The sequence below is a fragment of the Felis catus genome, chromosome A1 (assembly GCF_018350175.1).
Source record: "Felis catus isolate Fca126 chromosome A1, F.catus_Fca126_mat1.0, whole genome shotgun sequence".
Taxonomy (NCBI): Eukaryota; Metazoa; Chordata; class Mammalia; order Carnivora; family Felidae; genus Felis; species Felis catus.
Window position 1 is genome coordinate 173320375 of NC_058368.1, and position 19884 is coordinate 173340258.

Below are 19884 nucleotides of genomic sequence, written 5' to 3' on the forward strand. Positions count from 1 at the left end.
CACAGGACTGTGACCTCACTCCAGAGCCCGAGATGTGAGTCTCCCAGATGGTACCACTGTTACCTATGCACACCTCATACCCTCCCTCCTGACCCTGACCAGTATGCCCACCTCTCTGACCCAAAGCCTTTGCTCCTGCTGAGCCCCTTTCCTAGAATGCTGTTCCCCTGTTCTTTCCCTGACCAGCTCTCATAACCCTTTTGTTTCCATGTCACCTCCCCTGAGAAGCCTCAGTCATGCTTTCCTCTTGCTGCCATAGCCCCCAGAACTCACTGAGAGGTCCCCATGCTGCCCACCTCTCTGCAGGGGCCGGGGCTCTCTGTGGGTGGTGGCTGTGTCCCCAGCATGAAAGTGGGGGCTCAGGGAATGTGTGAAGAATGAATGGGGACACAGAGATCAGAGTGTCACGTCCTCATTATCTGGGACCTACTCCCTCCAAACTCTCTTTGCTGGCACTTCTCGCCAGGCTGCCCGTGGCCCAGACCAGGCTCAGATGCAGTGGTGGGCATCTGCCTCTCAAATCATAGCCTCCTGGGGCATTTGTAGGGGGTTCCCTTTTACTCACTAACCCACTTCCCAGGTGGTGAGTTCTGGTGAGGGTGGGGTCTCCTGGAGAAGGCCTCGGTGTATATATAGGGGGTGTGAGGTATGGGAATCCTGCCTCTTCTGGGGGCTTGGGGTGGTGGCCAGAGTTGGTTATATCCTGTCCTGCTCACAGGTGTGCAGCCAGGGGTAACTGCAAGCCCCATTCTGGGCCTCCATTTTTTCCGAGGCTGAGACTCGCTTCCCCGTTAACTGGCCCTGCCTGGCCCCCCAGCCTGGCCTCACCGCTGCTGTCGTCCGTGCTGCGCTCTATCACATGGTCCACCTGGCGTACCCACTCCCCGTTGCACTTGAAGAAGATCTGCGTGGCAGGCATGGCCTTGCACACCAGCAGCACCGGCTTGTTCTTGACGATGTATACATCCTCGGGCTCCACCAGGAAGTGAGGAAGCAGGTCTGGGTTGGCGCCGGGTACTGGGTTGGCCACCGTGGCACTCTGTTGGGCACCTGCAGCAGGGGCAAAGAGGGAAGGTGAGCCGGGACCAGCCTTTCAGGGCCCTTGGTGGCTACGTGCCCGTATAAGTGCTGAGGCTGGGCCATGGGAAGGCAGCGGGTGTGGCTGATGGGAGGAGAGTGAGGCCAGGCTGCCACTTCCAGCCCAGCAATCTAGGCTACCGAATGCTCCCCTGAGCCTCAGCGTCCCCTCTGTAAAATGGGGGGAATCCCACCCACTTCTGAAGACTATAGAGAGATGAAATGAGACAAGGGCAGAAGTCCCAGCCCTTAGGATGCCCTCCACACAGAGCAGCAGTTAGGGCTCATTATTACTCTGGTAGAAGTTCAGGGATCTGGTGAGGCAGCCCACCACCCTCGGAGGTCCAGAGAAAGCCAGAGGGACGGAGAGGACCCTGGCAGAGCAGGTGGGCAGCCCAGGGTGGGGGAGGGCAGGGTCCCTTCCTCTCTTGCCCCGGCTGCCTCCAGGGCCACTTCTGGGCTCATCTCCATTCTGGTAAGTAGGAGGCGCTCAGAAAATAGCATGTGAATGAAGGAGGGGAGGGGGCAGCTATGAGGGGAGACAGGGCGGAGGGGGCTGGTGCTGGTGCTGGTGGCAGTGCGACAGGAGAGGCCCCAGGGTCGGGGGAGAACCTGGACTGCTGGCTGGGCCCAGGCAGGGTGGGAGCCAGGAGAGTGTGTCTGGGAGCCTGAGGGACCTAGGCCATGTCCCACCCCTTCAAGGAGACCTGAATCTGGGCTTCCTTCTAATTTTAACTGAAAACCACAACCATCCCACAAGTCATTTGTTGCTAATTACACAGGTAATTGGCTCTGAGGCTTTGGTGGAGGTAACCTCCCCACCCCTCCCCCCGCCCTCCGCCAGGCAGTCTGACGGTCTGTTGGGCCAGCAGGACCCTGGGAGGGTGGAGAAGGGTGAATTGGGAGGCAGTGGGAGGATGGAGTGGGCGTGCCCTCCACCTCCAGCTAGGTGCCCGCCAAATAGGCCCTCAACAGCCTGGTTTCCCTCAGGGCTACTATGATTTCCCCCCACAAGCCACCCTGACAACCAACAGTGGCCTCTGGCCATAAAGAGGGAAGAACATGGGCTTCAGAGACCAGCTCTGCTCCTTGCTAGAGGTGACCTTGGGTGAGATAGCCGTTTTGTCATCTGTGACACTGAGGTCCTGTCTGCCCCTCGGGAGAGTCTGGAAGGGCCTCATGTGGTCTACCTCTTGGGTTCTCTACTGTCTAGTCTACCCTTTTGGAGAGCACTCCAAAACTCACAAAGGGCTTCTAACACAAGGCCTGGCTCCTTGGGCCTTGATCCTTCTCTGCCCAGAGGGCATCCAGTGCCCTTTCTCTGCTGTTTAGCACAAGGTCCCTCTCCTTCCAAGGTGGGAGTCTGCCCTCCACCCCAAGATTGATTTTGGGGAGGGGATCCGCGCCTGGTCCTGTAGGTGTCCTGGGCCAGCTCAGGTGAGCTGGGAACGGGAATGCCCGTTGAGAGGCTGAAGCCTGGTGTGACTTCTTCAGGCATGCCAGCCCACTCTCAGCCTGTCTCCCTGCCTGCCAGATGGGTCACGCCATTCCTAGGCTGTTGTGAGAATGAAATGAGAAAAGGCACTCATAGCAATGTCTTCGTGGTTGAAGGCTGATGAGGAAACTGAGGCACAGAGCCTCAGATGCCTTGCCCTGAGGATGGGGGCGGGGAGTCATGCCCTTGTGTGGGAGGGACACAGGGAGGTGGAGGGCATTGCTGGCTCAGCAAGACAGCATCTGCCGCAGGGCCATCATCTGCCACCTCCCCCTCAAGACCATGGCCTCTCCTCAGCTTATCTCTTCCTGTTGTGAACTCTTTTTGGAAGCCACCCTTGCACTTCCCTGTACAAGCTCCAAGACGAAGGCCGACCTGCCTCGGAACCACACTTGCAGCGAGGAAAACAAAGCTCACCTTTCCCCATCCTGCCCCATCCTGCAACACCTCCTCGGGGCTCTGCCGGTGCCCTCTGGGGGTCTATTTGAGGTTGAGGAACGTGGAGGGGTGGAGGGGAGGAGCCATCTAGACATCTTACAGATGGGGAATCTGGGGTCCCAGGGGAAAGTCACTCACTTCAGACCCCCAGGCTCGGGCCCTGGATTCACAAAATGTCCGGTGGCCACCTCATGACTCTTCTGTTGTTACACTTGCTCTTCACTGTTACCCAGCCAAGGGCAGGACTGAGTCAGGCTCAGGCTTCCTAAGATTAGGACTCTGAAGGAGAGCATGGGCTCCTGAGTATGGGCCTGAATGGGGAGCTAGTAGGCCCAGTGACGTCTCTAGACACAGTATCTCCACACACCCAGGGCTGCACAGAGGATGGCCAAGCTTGACCTCTGAGTGGGGCCCACAGGGGGCTGGTCCAGCAGGGAATGGGAGCCCCCAGTGGCAGGCTCAGGGCTTCCCTGTGCATCACCTCCCAGCGGCTCAAAGCAATGGTCTGCAATGGCCCGTGCCTGCCTACTGGCTCGGGGCTGGGTGGGCAGGGGTCCCGGCCAGGGATATGGGCAGTGAGTGTCCCTCAAGCCTCCCTATTGATCGCGGCACCAAGCACTGCTCACGTCAGCTGCCCGCTGAACCCAGCACAATCCCTCATGTCTGCATTTAACTGCTAATGAAAAATAAATGTACTGTGACCAATAAGGGACATAGCTCACTTCTCCAGGGCCTCCGTCACGCCACGCTGGTGCGGCCTCCCCTCCTCACCCTGAGGGGAGGCATTTACTAGGTGGACCCAGGGGGCACCCTCCAGGCTGCAGCTATGCCCTCTATCAAGGACACTCTTAAGGCCATAGGTAGGGGTAAATTCAGGCCCCATTGGATGTCCTCTTGGAGCTACTAGATGTTTCCTAGGTGGCCAGAGCTGGCCTCCCCTCCTCTGGCCCTGAAGCTCACCATGTGCCCTCCACCCTGTGGTGGATCACAGCACCATGTGCCCTCCACCCTGTGATAGATCACAGCACCTGTGATCTACCTGACCCCTCACTGTCCCAGTTAGGCCTCTTGCCTGAACTAAGGCAGCGCATGAGCCTTGGGTCCCTCCCACTCCATGTCACAGGCCACTAGAGTAAGCAACTTTCTCTTTCACCTGAATCCTGTACTTGTCTAAGAAAAATAACATCAAGCAGTGCATGCTCAGGCCCAAATGATCTATGACCTTTTCCACAAGGCACAAGCTCTCTAGTTTGCCCCAGTCCCCGCCACTCCCTATTGCTCTAGCCCAGGCCTGCCTCTTCTAGTTTCTATTGTGTGCCTGGCTCCCACAGCTGTTTCAGGATGAGGCCAAATGCTTTTGGTTGACATCCCTGAGTCTTCTGGCACAGACAACTCACCAGCCTTTCTGTGCAGAGACACCTATTGATCCCTCCTAGGCACCTCCCTCACCACCTCCAGGTCTCGGCCCACAGTCTTCTCTGTCTCAAACACCCCTCCTCCCTCCTTTGCCAGCACTTTCCTACCTTCTCCTCAGGGCCCAGCTCCGTTGTCACTTCCTCTGGAAAGAGGGGTTCCCACTTCACTCTCCCAGGAAACCACAATATCATTTTGCCCTCTCTGCATCTATGGCCTGTCCTCACTGGTGCTGTAACTCTTACCGCAAGAGAAACATGTGGGTGGCTAAGGCCTTTGTCTTCAGCCAGCCTATCCATCCCTGATCCCTGCCGCGCAGCTCAAGGCGCCTAGTGCAGGCATTAGCAACTAGGGACTCAGAGTGGGGTGCCTTTGGCTGCTTCCTTTGGGGCTGTTGAAGCAATAAGCATGGATGAATGGCTCTGCCAGGATGGACACACAGGGGCTGCAGGAGGGCTGGCAGGTGCACGTCCCACTGACTATATGGCCCTGGCATACCCTGAACCCAAGCCTTCAGTTCTGCAGAGGCTCTGTTTACCGTGCCCCAGCCAAGGACCTCTTACTTGCAGAGGACATGACCCAGCTGCCCTACTGGAATCCAGTTAGAAAACCTCTTTCAGGGGTGCCTGGGTGGCTCAGTTAAGTGGCTGACTCTTGATTTTGGCCCATGTCATGATCTCATGATCTGTGAGACTGAGCCCCTCGTTGGGCTCAGTGTGGAGTGTGGAGCCTGTGTGGGTGTTTCTCTCTCCCTCTCTCTCTGCCCCTCCCCCACTCATTCTCTCTCCCTCCCCCCCCCCTCAAAATAAATGAATAAACTTAAAAAAAAAAAACCTTTCACTGGGAATGCAAGCTGGTGCAGCCACTCTGGAAAACAGTATGGAGGTTCCTCAAAAAACTAAAAATAGAACTACCCTACGACCCAGCAATTGCACTACTAGGCATTTATCCACGGGATACAGGTGTGCTGTTTCGAAGGGACACATGCACCCCCATGCTTATAGCAGCACTATCAACAATAGCCAAAGTATGGAAAGAGCCCAAATGTCCCTTGATAGATGAATGGATAAAGATGTGGCATATATATACAGTGGAGTATTACTCGGCAATCAAAAAGAATGAAATCTTGCCATTTGCAACTACGTGGATGGAACTGGAGGGTATTATGCTAAGTGAAATTAGAGAAAGACAAAAATCATATGACTTCACTCATATGAGGACTTTTAAGAGACAAGACAGATGAACATAAGGGAAGGGAAACAAAAATAATACAAAAACAGGGAGGGGGACAAAACAGAAGAGACTCATCAATATGGAGACCAAACTGAGGGTTACTGGAGGGGTCGTGGGAGGGGGGATGGGCTAAATGGGTAAGGGGCATTAAGGAGTCTACTCCTGAAATCATTGTTTCACTATATGCTAACTAATTTGGATGTAAATTTTTAAAAATAAAAAATAAAAATAAAAAAATTACCATAAAAAAAACCTCTTTCACTTACTGGCAGATCCCCAATGGGCTCTGTGTTCAAGGGAATGATGAGATCTTCCTGCATGAACAGGTGGAGGGAGGCAGGAGTGGCAGTGGGGAGATGGATGAGGACGCGTCCAATAGAGTGGAGCACCGTAGACCTGCCTCACGAGGTGCATCTGGGAACTCCCACCCAGTCTTCAAGTTTCAGCAAATGTGCCATTTCCGCTGGGACACCTTTCTAGATCCATACTCTTTGTCACTTGCCCAAGTGCCCACCCTGTCCCCTGAGCCTCCCTCCAGGGTACATTCAGGATGGGTGGCACACCATGTGTTTGCTTGGGGCAGGAGCCCAGCATACTGATGGAGTATTTGTTGAGTGACTGCATGACTACCCCTTCTTCCCCCTTGAATTTCAGAAGACCTGCCAAGGGTGGCCACTTCACTCTTGTCCTGCAGGGAGACCCAGATATTGTGCAGAGTGGCCCACAGGCAGAGGTGTGGGCGGGGAGAGGGCTCCTGCACGGCCACACGCCAACTTGCTGCTACTCAGAGTCTGAGCCCCCCTTTCTCACTTGCAGTCTGGGATGATAAGACCTGCCCGTGTAACTCTGAGGCCCAGGGTAGGTGTGAAAGTGCTTTCAAATGTTTTATTTTTAAAAGCACCATGAAAATATGAGGTGTGATTAATCAAGCTATTAATGAACTGGATTTTCTGAGCAAAGGCTCAGTCCCTGGGGAGGGGGGAGGAGGGGAGGGGGCAGGGTGTCACCTGGCCTCATTCAGCTGGGAGATGGGAGCAGCACGTCCCAAACGCAGCCTTGCCCCTGCTGCCACTTGCTCCTTTCATCCTCACACGCTTTCCCTGACAGTCCTGGGGGTCAGACCCACAAGCCCCTGCTTTGTCTACTCTGAGAAATGTTCTGGATTTGATATGGGGTAGAGGAAGGAGCTGGGGCCTGGCAGCTTTCTCTTTCTCCAGGCTGAAATTTTCCTGGCAATTCAGCCAGCATTGAGCCCCCTGACGCCTGGGCCCTGGGCGCTTCTGTTCTCAGAATGCCTTGCCTGGAGATTTGCATTTGGTAGGTCCCCCTGGGGCTTGGGTGTTCCCATTCTATAGGCCCAGGTGGAGAGAAGAGAGCGCCACAGGCTAACGCACCACGCCCTTCACCTGGCACTGGAGGCCCTGTTGGCCCAGGGCCTGAGCTGCCCACTTGGCCTTGCCTCTAGGGCCTCCCTCCAAGTGTGCTCCGTGGGATGGCATCTTGACTGTTTGTAGTCCCTCAAGGGCTTGTGCACATTGTGTTCCAGGCTCTGCCTCCCTCCCCTTCTGGCTAAGAGTACCTGGTTTTCTGTAGAGGATGCTCCCCCCACCCCACTCAGGCCATGTGCTCATTCAGTCCAGGTAGGCTGAGCCCTTATCTGGCCCCAGAAATAGGCATACGATGCTGCCTGGTTCGCAGATAGGCAGATCACCCCACCTGAACAGATGGGACTCTGGGATTTGGATTGGACTGCTAGAAAGAGAACCTCTCTTTCTTCTGGGCCAGTCCTGAAGGCTTTGTAGGTCTATATGCCCGGGTGACTTCTACTCATCCTTCAAGGCCTGTTCAAGTAACCTCCTCCCTTGGGAAGCTTTCTCTGACACTCACACAGAGTGGGCCACACTTCTTCTGACCTCCCACAGCTCAGCTGAACTTGCCCACCATCTTAAACCTCATATTGTCACCATTTGTGAGTCTATCTCTCCAATGTCAGCACCTTCAGGGCGGGGACTGAATGGTGACATCCTTTGCACATCCCCCGAGCCGGCCAGGATCTGACACATAGCAAATGCCCAGCAGGTGTTTGTTGAACATGTGGTGAACATCATTCCCTGGAATGGGACCAGAGCCCAGAAAGGAGGGCTGAAAGTGGAGGACACACACTCAAATCTGATGGGAAGCCAGCTCTGCTTGCTCTCCAATCAATCAATCAATCAATCAATCAATCAACCAAAGAAATGAATGGAAAGGGAACTTGATTTCAGAAGCATGAGTGCTGAACCCCAGGGAGGCAGAGAACATGGGCAGCACCCAGGGAAGGCAGGGAGCCAGGGGCCAGGGCCACAGCGGTGGGGCACTGAGGGGTGCACACGTGCAGGGGAATGGGGATTTTTGCTCTCCTGCCCATTTGTACCTTTGCAGCCTGAGATTGCTTCGTGAGTTATTATTTTTTAAACATAGGCAATTCTATGATGAGGGAGCTTCACCTCTGATAAGCAGGGACAAACTGCACTTGCTGTCAGAGATGCAGAGACAGCTGCAGGAGGTAGGGGGAATGGAGGAATGGTGGGCCAGAGGCCCCAAGATGACAGATCTGGGAGCCACACAAAGAGCCCTGTGGTTCCAGGCAGCAACTCGGACACACGGACCTGCCTGGAGGTGACAACGGGGTGCCACAGGGCGAAAGCAAGCTGAGGTATGTGCCCCAGAATTCTTCCAAATCCAACATGTAAAAAACCTCTGTGCTGCCTGTCAGCTGCTTTGGGGGCTCATTTGACTGCTGCAGACCTCCCTGCTGCTGTTTCTTAAGCCTCAGTTTCCTCATTTGGGCCACTTCATGCTGACCCTGCACCAGGTTGAGATGGGTTAGTACCACCCTGCCTGAGGTCTTGAGGTGCCCACCCATGCCCCTCTTTTTTCCCTTTTCTGCCCCTTGGCCCATCCCTCAATCATCCGTCTCCCTGGCTGCTGCTTCTCCACCCAACAGCCAGGACTTCCTGGAGGGCAGAGACAGGTCTGGGCCCAGGCTCTTTTGCCCCAGTGCGTGCGTGGTCAGTGAACGGGGGAGGACACAGCTGCAGTCTCTCCGGTCTAGGAGTGTGCACGAGGTGGAAGTAGCAGGGTGGGGGGCTGTTACCCCAACCCACACTCACACGCTTGCGCGGCACTCCAGTTTCCATGGCAATGAATGCGTGAAGGTGCCACAGAAGCAGCAGCCACCTCCCCAAGATTGGAGGAAAGTCACCCTCTTCCCCAACGGGCTCCAAGGGCCTGGTCACAAGGACAGACACCGGCGCCACAAGGAGGACATGCAGACGGGCTGAACTGCAAAGAACAAAGCAGGTAGGAGTGGGGGACGGTGCCACTTCACCAGTTCAGAGGACACTCGTGCCTAGTGTGGCCAGGCCACGCTGTCCACGGCTGCCGCACACCGGGCTTGTCATCTGGTGGCTGTACTCAGGTGCTTGCTGCTGGCCCCTCATCTTACAGACAGGGAATGCGAGCTCAGGACTTCCGTAAAGTCATCCAGCGACAAAGGGCTGTGTGGGTTCTCGACAACTCCCAGCCCAGGCCGGGCACAGGGCAGGGGCTCTGGGCATTTACTGGACCAGGGTCTGGCCCTGTCCACCTCACATCCTCTACTCACTCTGTGACCATGCTGACCCTCTCTGTTTCTCAAACCCTCCAAGCTTATCTCACCACAGGGCCTTTGCACTTGCTCTTTCTTCCACCTGCAACACACTGCCCCTTGCTCTTCTACAGCTGCCCCCTTGAATCCCTCAGGTCTCAGCTCCAGTGTTACCTCCTTCAAGTTACTGTTTCTGAAGCAGCCCCTCCGAGCCTCCTATCTCTTTCCCAGTCTACTTCCCTCACAGTGCTCACTGTTATCTGAAGTCATCCTGTTTGTAAACTTGCTTGCTGGTTATTGTTCATGTCCCCTTCCCTGAAATGTTTCATGAGAGCAGGGACCACACTTGTCAGGTTCTCTGCTGTAGTACCAGAACCCAGCCCAGGGCCCAATACATAGTAGGTGCTTGATAAACATGTGCTGAATTCAGGAACAAACAAACTCAGGTCTTCCAACTCTATCCAGTGCTCACACTTAGTGTCACACTGCTGCCATCACTAAGGTCCCCCAGACACACCCAGGAAGGGGACTTAGAAACTACTGGGATGCCAAGGGAGGGAGTGCTGTGATGGGGGGGACAGGCTCCCAGGGGCCTCTTCCTAGTGCCCCTTCCTGCCACAGGGCCTTGCTTTGGGCCAGAGAAATAGTTAATAAAGCTGAGGCCTAAATAAGCATTTGATTAACAAACGATAAAATAGCTATTGTGTCCCTGAATTAAGCTGTAATTGTGGCTGATAATTGGCTGGTTAGAATTTAATAAGCTGCAATTAAATAGAATGGAATCCAGGGTAATTATGTGGTCGCACAGCCCAGAGAGAACTAGGGAAGGAAGGCTTTCTCTTACTATGGAATCTTCTGGTGGTGGAGTGTGTGTTGCTGTGGGAGTGCTTCTGGTTGGGGTGGTGGGTGTGTATGTGTGTGGTTTTGTGTGTGTGTGTGTGTGTGTGTGTGTGTCTGTGGCAGGTCTCCTCCACCTTTCACTTGGCAGGGGTGGGTGGTGGGCGCAGGCCCAGCCTCCTCACCACCGCTCAGCGGGAGGTCAGCATACAAGCTCTGAGCCCTACCAGGGCCTACGGCGGCCCTAGCTGGAAGAGACATAACGGGATCCCTGGCATAACGGGATCTCTGGGAGGGAGTCCAGGAGGGGTCTGGGCAGGCAGGCAGGATGGGGGTTTACCTGTTTTCCCAATGAGGAAACTGGGGCTCAGAGAGGGGAAGGACTGGCTCAAGGTCACTCAGCTATCAGTGGCCAGGCTGGGTCAGATTCTCACATTGCCCATGGATCCAGGATAACTCTGGCCAGCAGGCTGAAGGATGCCCCCCCCTTTCCCCTCCCTCCCCAGCCCCAGCTAGCTCCTGAGTCACCATTCTCCATTTCCATCCATGCCCTTCTCCAGGTAACCATCCAGGCTCAGTTAAGAATTGTGCAATTATTCCACACTGAAAACAAGGAGCCCCACCCACTCCCATTCCCCTCTCCCTTGGTCTTCCTGCCACCAGCCAGCCCACCTGCCAGAGGCTCTGGTGGCTGCAGAGCTCCCAGTGGCTCAGCCTCGCATGCCCAGTCCCACCCCCAGCCCAGGTGAGGCCCCCAGCAAGTCTGAGGAAATGATGAATGGCATCAGCGATGCGCCGTTTATGACCCCATCAGCATTTTTACAATGTTGCTGGCAATTAATTTAATTAAAGACCCTGTCCCAGATATGGTGGCATTTCATATCTCACTGGTTTAATGCCAGCCTGGCCAGAGTGGGGGCCAGGGGTGGTGCAGGAGCAGCAATTAGCTCCCTAGCCTGGCTCTGCATAGTGTGCACCAGACAGGGCAGGGCAATTTCAGCCCCTGGACAGAGCTCAGAGACCAGAGGATGGCCGCACAGAGAAGTGCCCTTGGCCAGTGGGAGATACTACCCACAACCACAGCCAACAAATGCCCACCCACACACATGTGCACGTGCACGCACACACTCACTCACACATGCACATACACAGTCTTAGCACAACATGGATTTTTTTATCTAACCCTCATGATAATTCTAGGAGGCAAAGAACTATTAACTATTTTTATTTATTTATTTACTTATTTTTAAGTAGGCTTCACACCCAGCATGGAGCCCAACACAGGGCTTGAACTCACAACTCTGAGATCAAGACTTGAGCTGAGATCAAGAGTTGGATCCTCAACCAACTGAGCCACCCAGGTGCCCTGGCAAAGAACTATTTTAAATCTCCAACTTCCAGGCAATGAAACCAAGGCAAAGAGAGGTGAAGTCAGTAGTGAGTGATGGGTTCCTACCCAGGCCAGATGGCTGTAGCACCCTAAGCTCTTAATCAGGACATGTGCATTCACCAAATATGTGCCGGGCGCAATGCACCAGGCACCGTGTTAGGCACAGGCCACACAGTAGTGCCCAAGACAGACTCGAGTCCTTGACCCAAGGAGTGGCCAGTGGCCACAGCCCCACCTAGGAAGTCCTAGGCACACAGTGTTCCAGAATCATATTGGCCATGCCTCGTGCTCTGGCATTCATGGGTACACACACACTGAGCCTTGTACACACACACGTATAACAGCACTGCCTATCGTCCTTCGGGCTAAATCTGGCTGCGGTGGCCAATGCCGTCACCAGGATGAAAACCCTGTGGCCACAGGTCGTCAGCCATCCTGTGACCCCATTCTTAGCAGCTGAGTCCATCTGGACTTCTCTTCATAAGGGACCCACAGGAAAATCCAGTCCAGATCCAGCTGCTCCCAGCAGCAGTGGTATCTGAGCCCCCAACCCAGCTCCTCCTCTGCTCCCCATCCATGTGGCTTGCCCACCTGTGCTCTGCCCTCTCTTGGGGCTTCTGCTCCCATGGCTTCCCACCAGCCTCCTGACCATGGCTCCCCAACTAGGCTCCCTAGCCCCACTCACTGCTGACAGCTTTCCCTGCGTCTGGATGTCCCCCAGAACCTCACACCAGGCATGTCCCAAGTCAGGCTCAGGGGCTCCTCCAAACCTTCTGCCCTTAAGCATTGCTCTTAGTCAGCAGGGCTACACCCCCAAGGAACCTCGGTAGGAGTCTTAGAGCCACCAGGCCCTCTTGCTCCCTGACCTCTTCTAGCCCCCTGAGTGCCACCCCAGGCTTTCTTCCACCCACTCCTTCCTCTCTCCATTTATGGCTACCCAACTCCTCAGGCCCCCACCCCCTGAGGGTGCCCCAAACTTGCCTTCCCATGACCACCTCCTGGCTTCGGTGCCATCCTCAACTACACCACACAGTGCTATTTCTAGAAAGAAAATCTGATCCCACACTTCAACCCCCTGAAATAGTTCCCACTGACCACAGGGTAAAGGTCATAACCCCACCCCACCCAATGCAGCAGCCTCATCCTGGGCACCAACCCACACCCTGCAGCCAGCTCAGTGAGTCCACAATCCCCTCTCACTGCACACTTGGACCCTTGCCCTCACTCCGACATCCCCCTGCACCCGCAGGGCACCCCACTCACTCGCAAGGCTCACCAGCCCTGTCAATTCATAATTCGAAGGTGCCACCTTCTCTTGACACCCCCCACCCCCCAAGCTCCTCTCTGCGGTGGAGATGCATGGCTTGCTCCTCTGGCTTCCTGGCTGGGAGAGCATTATCGACTGACACAGGCTGCTCGTGCAGCGGCTGCTTCTTCCATCGGACCGTGCACCCTTAAGTGCGCGCACAGATGTGAGCCACCTCTTCTCAGCAGTGTCCACCTCAGGGACTGGCAAGCTGGGGGTCAGTAACTGGGCTGAGGTGAAGCATCCCCCTTACTGACTTCAAGCTCTGGGCTGGGAACCATGTCATTTATATCCCTGCCAGTGACCGGCCCAATGCACATACTTGCTGAGAGCAGGGCACAGAGACCTCAGTTGGGCATCAAAAGACTGGGTCTCCAGTCCTCAACAAGGCTATGAAGTCCTGGGCAGGTCACTGCCCCTCTGAGCCTTGGAAGGGTCACGGGTGGCAAACTCAGGTGTCTTCAGGGGCCGGGTGGGAGCCAGAAGTGAACAGTAAAGATGCCCGTCCAAGGGGTCAGTGCAACCCAGCCAGCTGCTACTACACTTTCTTTGAAGAGAAGCTGGAAATCCATTTTTATGTGAAATTTCCTGTTTTAAAATGTTGACAACTAATTTAAACATTTAAACACCTTGTGGGCCAAGCAAGTTGGCCGGCCAAAGATAGACTGGATGATGTCCAAGGTCTCCTCCAACTTTACAGATCTAAGAACCGGGGTCACAGCAGGGTGAGCCTCCCCCCCCCCTACCAGTCACTGCTCTGCCCCTCTGGTATCCTGCTTCTCCCTGACTCTTCCCACCCTTGCCGGCACCCCACCATCCTGCCTCCTCCCTAGGATCTCTCCTCATCATGGCCTCCTGAAGGAAGTCCCCCCAAGTTCTGGGCAGCAAGAGTCATCTGTCTAGCACCCCAGGTGGCTGGGATTTAATTGTGGGCACAAGCATCCTCCCTTGCTTGAGGCCTGCAGGCACTGCCCCTTTCCTAGAGGCCGAGAGTTGCAGAAAGGGCGGAGAGATGCTCTCTGCTTGGTAAAGCAGAGGGGGTCAGGAGGGGCCAACAGCAGGTTAGGGGCTGCCCTGCCTTGCTTGCCTTGGGTCTGGTCCTCAGATTCTGACCCCCGGAGAGCCAGAGAAGGCTGCTGAAGACAGAGACACAGGTAGAACTGGGGCAGGCATCCACAGAGGAAACCCCCTGCGACGACCCCCCCCCCAATTCTGGGTGGGTAGGAGCCCAGCCTGGCTGTGAACTTCCAGCTGGGAAGAGGGTGTCTGGCTGCGCCCATCATACCCCTGATGAGACAGTAATGAGCCCTCACCCCATTTTAATTACCCGCTGTCCAAATAATTACCAGCTTGTTTATTTTACTTAATGGCAGCCGTACTTTTTTCTCCTAATATTGATTTCATGTTTTCCTGGTTTGTTCATTATCTTTCCTGCCCCTTTAATGGGCTATGAGATCTTTCGGGGGAGGAGGGGGCGAGGACTAGAGGAAGATAGGGGAGAGGGTATGAGTGAACATGGAGGAAGGAGAGACTGGTGGCCTGGGCCTTGCTGTGCAGCTTGAGGCAAGCCACTGCCCTCTCTGGGCCTCACGTCCCCAAACCCCAGATCCCTGCACACTCTCTCATCCTCGATGCAATCAGGGTGGAGCATTTAAAAATGAAAGACAGGAAGGGAAGGACAGCAGGAGAGAGAGAAGCTGGCCCACTCTTTCCCCTAAAGGGATGGGAAGACTCAGACAAGTGTGAGGGTAGGAGGGATATGGGGGAGGGTTGGGAGTGGGTGGAGCTACACTAATGCCAGAATGAGGTGGGAAGGGCGTGCTCCTGGAAACCAGCCTGGAGGAGGCTGCAGGTCAGTGGGGGTGTGTGGAGGGACTCATGGGCAGCCTCCTCATCATCGAGTCCTCCAGGTCTCGTTGGGAAGGGAGAGAAAGCCTCCACCCTCATGAAGCCTAGCCCCTCCCTGGGCCTGACCTTGGTCCTTGGCCTCCACCTCACCTGTCTGCCATAGCCATGGAAACATGGGTGATGCTATGATGTCATCATTTCTCTGGTTGGGGGTGGGGGGCAATAAGGAGAGATAGGGGCAAAGGGGGAGGGGAGGGCAGGGGCCTCTGTGGGTGAAGATTTAGAGCCTCTTGAAGGGGTCATTAGCTCTTAATAAATCACTAATAATTGCATGAATATTTAAATCTTAATAAAAAAATACAGTGGGCCCAGCGAGTCTCCCTGTGTGGGTATTTATTGCTCTCAGGCTGGAATATATAAAAGTTGGTATCGGTCTGATTGAACTGCTGTTATCGCCACAGCTAAATGGGTAATTGGGAGTGAGAGACGCTATCTGCAGATATAAATTACATACAGTAAACCGAGGGCATTAACTGAGGGTTTATTATCAATTATCTCTGCGCTTGTTCCCCTTAAAACGAACTTTAAGTATATTAATGAGAAATTTACAGGTCTTAATGAATTGAGGGAAGCTAAAGGCTGCTGAGGGTCTCCCACCTCAGCTCCTGTTCCCTGGTGGGGGCCCGCACCCAAGGGGGGCCCTGGAAGAAGACTCATGGGTCAGCATGCTGGTCCACACACACCAGCCCTCCTGCTTGGACCGGCTGGGACAGAAAGCAGGTCAGTCCCTGGGGTGCACGGTGCCCCTCTCCCAAACCCCTTCCCAGAGAAAGGTGCTGGGTGTGAATGGGGAGGTTTCATCCAGCAAAGACCCAACCAGGGCTTGGTCCTCTGTTGTGTGCACACGCTTAGAGCCCAACTTCAGCTTGATGTACACAAGGCAGACCTTCATCTGCCCCTGAACCTGTATGCAGGTGCTGCCATTTGAGCTGCATGAATGGAGCATGAGGGGATGGGGGGCCGGGAGGGGACACGGGGTGGGTGTGGGTGGGGTGCAGGTGGGAGTGGGGTGTGCACTTGTGTAGCGTTTGCATCCACCCTGCTTCCCCTCCAGGCCCTGCTGAGATGTGCTCACAGCCCACAGGCCTGCTGGCTTCAAGGTCAGCATGACCTCCTTCTGGGCCAATTCACCAGCCAGCAGTCTTGGCTCCCTCTGGGGCCTCCACACCAGGAATGTGCTGCCCTCCCGGGCATCCTCAGGCCCTGCCTGGTCCTGGGTAATGGCCTGAATTTACCATGGAGGAAAAAACCCAGGCCCCTCTCTCAGGAGCTCACTCACTTATGGGAGACGGGCATTGGCTAGGTGTCAGAGCAGTAAGTCCATGATTATAACCCATAGTCAGAATTCTGTCAGAGAAGCACTGGTGGTCTGAGAACACCTTGATCTGAGGTATCCAGGGCTTGATCTGAGGCATCCAGGAAGGCTTCCTGGAGGCAGGGTTACTGAGCTATGTAAAATGCCTCAAAGGCCCAAGGGTCTCCAAGGATGCTCAACTCTCCTCCCTTAAGGACAAGAAAAATTCTTGTTTAACCCTTTTCCCCTCTCCAGCCTAGGTCTCTTCTCTCTCTTGCCCTCAGGGCCTAGTTCTGTCCTCCATCCTGTTCCTGACTCAGCCACAACAATCTGGCTTCCTCCTCCACCTCTCCACTGAAACCCTTTCTCCATTTGCCAATGACTCCTCTATCTGATTCAGGAGCTCTTCCTGGCCTCTGCCTTTAGGGCTCTTCTGAAGATCTTCCCTTTCTCCTGGACCTCTGATCAGCTTTCTCCTTGCTCTTGGAGAATGGCAGGCTTCAATAAGGACCTCAGGGCAGAAGACTCCAAAATCCCCACTGCAGGACCTTTGGGCCTGTCTCTGCAGGATGTTTCCTCTTGGCCATCCAGTGTGGCCACTCCAAATGGTCAGCTCCCCATGCAAACAGCACTGTCTGGAAAGCTGCTGGCTCTGCCTCTCCTGTTCCTTTTTCTCCTGTCCCTTCAGATGTCATGGGCCACTGTCCTCCCTAATCACCATCTAACACCCGGCTGCTTACCTGTTCTCCCAGCACTCTGAGCTCAGTCCTGCTTTGGGGCCATTGTACCTGCTGTTCCCTCTGCCCGGGATGCTGTTCTTACTTGATGCTGTAGCTCACCCTCATTGTCCAGATCTCGGCTCAGGTCACTTACTCAGAGAGGCTTTCCCTGAGCACCCCATCTCAGATAGTGCCCCTGGCACTCTTGGATAGGTTCCCTGTTGGACGTGTGTGTTGTCCATCTGCCTGGAACTAGAAGTACAGCTCAAGAAATGGACAGCTTGGCTGTCTCATTCACCTGGAACAGGGCCTTGAACATTAGAGGCCCTCACTACCTCTTTCTGAGTGAAGGGATGAGTAAGTTTCTACAGGACCTGCTCGGTGCTGGGCACTGAGCCCTCCGCTGCAGAGAGGGCTTCTGGGGTGTTCACCATCGGGCAGGGGAGGAATGCAGTGGGGCAGTGGGTGTGCCCTGCTGCAGGGACGGGGACGGGGCGGAGGGGGGGTGGGTGGGATGCACTTGCCTTGGGGGAAAGGTAGGGGCCTGGAGGGGGCAGCGGAGAGGGGTATTCTAGTCCGAGGGAATAGCAGAAGTAAAGAATCTGAGTCCGGACATATCTGGTGGCAGCGCGGTTGGACACTGAGCATGGGACACTGAGCATGGGAAAGCGGGGTCGGTGGGATCAGAATGCTGTAGAGACAGCTCTGCTGTGTGAGGAGGAAGAGAGTGGAGGCTGTCACCACTGCAGAGGGAGCCTGACCTGGAACAGGCCGCTGGAGACGGGGAATGAGGAATGAGGAACGGATGTGAAAAGCATCTGGGGGGCAGGGTAAGGAGATGACCGTCCTGACCGGGAGGGAGGCAGCAGGGAGCAGAAGATGACTCTGTCATTTCCTGCCTGGTTGAGTGGATAGATGGCCAGGCAGCCAGGCATAAATAACTGGAAAAGCCCACTGCTCGCACTTGGGGGAGGGCAAGATCAGTGCCCTCTGGCAAGCTGAGAGAGCCATCGACCCACCCTGTGGCAGACCTGTGTGTGTGTGTGTGTGTGTGTGTGTGTGTGTGTGTGTGTAGCAGCTGTCAAGCTCTGGGTAGGGGAGGGTTGTGGAGTACAGGGGAGGGTTGTGGGAGGGCAGGTTGGGGAGATGCGGGGCAGGAAGGCACTGAGCCTCAGTCCTGCCGGGGTTCTCTATCTTTAACTGGAACAATAAGAGGCCAGGCTGGCTTTCAGAAGCTGCAAAATGCTGGTCCACAGGCCTCTAGATGTGTCTCATTGGTTTAAACCAACATTTAAAAACTAGGAGGTTTCATGCAAACACTGTGAAGAAGGGAGCTGGGGCCACACCAGGCCCACACCCCCTGAGCCATGATTGGCTACACTCTTCAGGCATGACACAGTTCACCCACGTCCTCTCTGGCCCCTTCTCTCACTGGCCTGCTAGAACCAGTGGGCACCCACGTTTGGCTCAATCTGGCCTCTGCTCCCACCTCTGTGGGTGGAAATAACCCCCTGCTGGACAGGAACAAGAAAAGTCCATGAGAACAGAGTGAGGCTGGGCAGTGGTGCAGACACGGGCCCACATGCCCCCTGGGATTCCAGGGGAGAGGGACCCCATGTTTGCCCCAACCCCCCACCCAGAGAACCCTGGCACCCCATGGGATCCCAGTCCGTCTCAAGGACATGACAAAGCCCGAGATGTCTGATATATCTGTTGAGACACTTTCATCAGCGTGGACCTGAGGTTAGTTATGGCTTTTATTTAAAAAGTGCCTTTTACTCCCCCAAACACAGCCCCATTTGCTTAACTCTCTCTATCCCTTGTTTCCACGCCTTGCTTCCAGGCCCCTCTCCCTCCCTGTTGCCTCCTGCCTCTGTAAATAATCCTCTGTGTCTATAATTAGCCCCAAGAAGAATAATTCATAACAAACTTTATTTCTCATGGCATCTTTCTTGCTAACGTGTCGCTGAGCGCCTCACAGGATCAGCAGGAGGGAAACCAGACTCAGGAAACAGCTGAGCGCCTCCCCATGTGCTCCTCTCCCTGTCTGTCTGCAACCACAGAGCGGGTGGGGTGGGCTGAGACTCCCCATTGTGTCCTCCCCAGCCTGCCTGAGCAGGAGGGTGGGCCCTGATGCACAGCCAGGGTGGGTCTGGGATGTGAACCACCAACCCAGAGACTCTTCCAAGGCTAATCATGATCTGAATGGTACTACTACTAATAATGGCAGCTAACACTTACATAGTGTTTACTACACCCCAGGTTCTGCTTTTTAAAAATTGAGGTTGTCTTTGGGGCGCCTGGGCGGCTCAGTCGGTTAGGCGTCCGACTTCAGCTCAGGTCATGATCTCACAGTCTGTGAGTTCGAGCCCCGCGTTGGGCTCTGTGCTGACAACTCGGGAGCCTGGAGCCTGCTTCGGATCCTGTGTCTCCCTCTCTCTCTGCCCCTCCCCTGCTCACACTCTGTGTCTCTCTCTGTCTCTCAATAATAAATGGTAAAAAAATATTTAAAACATCAAGGTTGTCTTTTTTGATGTATAAAATGCACCCCCCACCGCCTTTAAATTTATAGTCTGATGAGGTTTAACAAATGTATCTATCCACCACCACAATCAAGACAGAGAATAGTTTTGTTTAGCCCCTTTACTATCAATCCCTTCTCCCAACCCAGCAACCACTGATCTGCTTTCTGTCACTAGAGTTTTGCCTCCTCTAGAATGTCACAGAAATGGAATTAGACAGTATGCAGCCTTTTGTGTCTGGCTTCTTTCACTTAGCACAATGCTTTTGAGGTTCATCGATGTTGCTGCTTGAATCAGTAGTTGGTTCCTTTTTATTGCTGAGCAGTATTCCATTATATGAATGTACCACAGCTTGTTTATCCATTCACCAGTGCTATTTCTAGATTTTGGTGATTACATAGCTGCTGTGAACATTCACATATAGGCCTTTGGTGGACAGGTCTTCATTTCTCTTGGGAGTGGGACTGCAAGGACATATGGTAAGCACGTATTTAACTGGATTAGAAATTCTTTGTTTTATGTACCATAAACATTCATATATAACATACCACTGAATTCTCTCAACAACTTCATAAGTTAGGTACCATCATTATTCCCATTTTATAGGTGACAAGCGGAGGCTCA

General features: G+C 54.5%; 1 protein-coding gene across 2 annotated transcripts in view; it reads right to left on the reverse strand.

Moving 5' to 3' along the window:
* The window catches only part of UNC5A (unc-5 netrin receptor A), a 61887-nt gene that overhangs the window by 14756 nt on the left and 27247 nt on the right, over window positions 1-19884 (reverse strand). For both annotated transcript variants that reach the window (XM_011285307.3, XM_023259242.2), the window contains exon 2: window positions 829-1050. In XM_011285307.3, the coding sequence (XP_011283609.2) occupies window positions 829-1050 (222 nt within the window). The remainder of the gene's footprint in view (window positions 1-828; window positions 1051-19884) is intronic.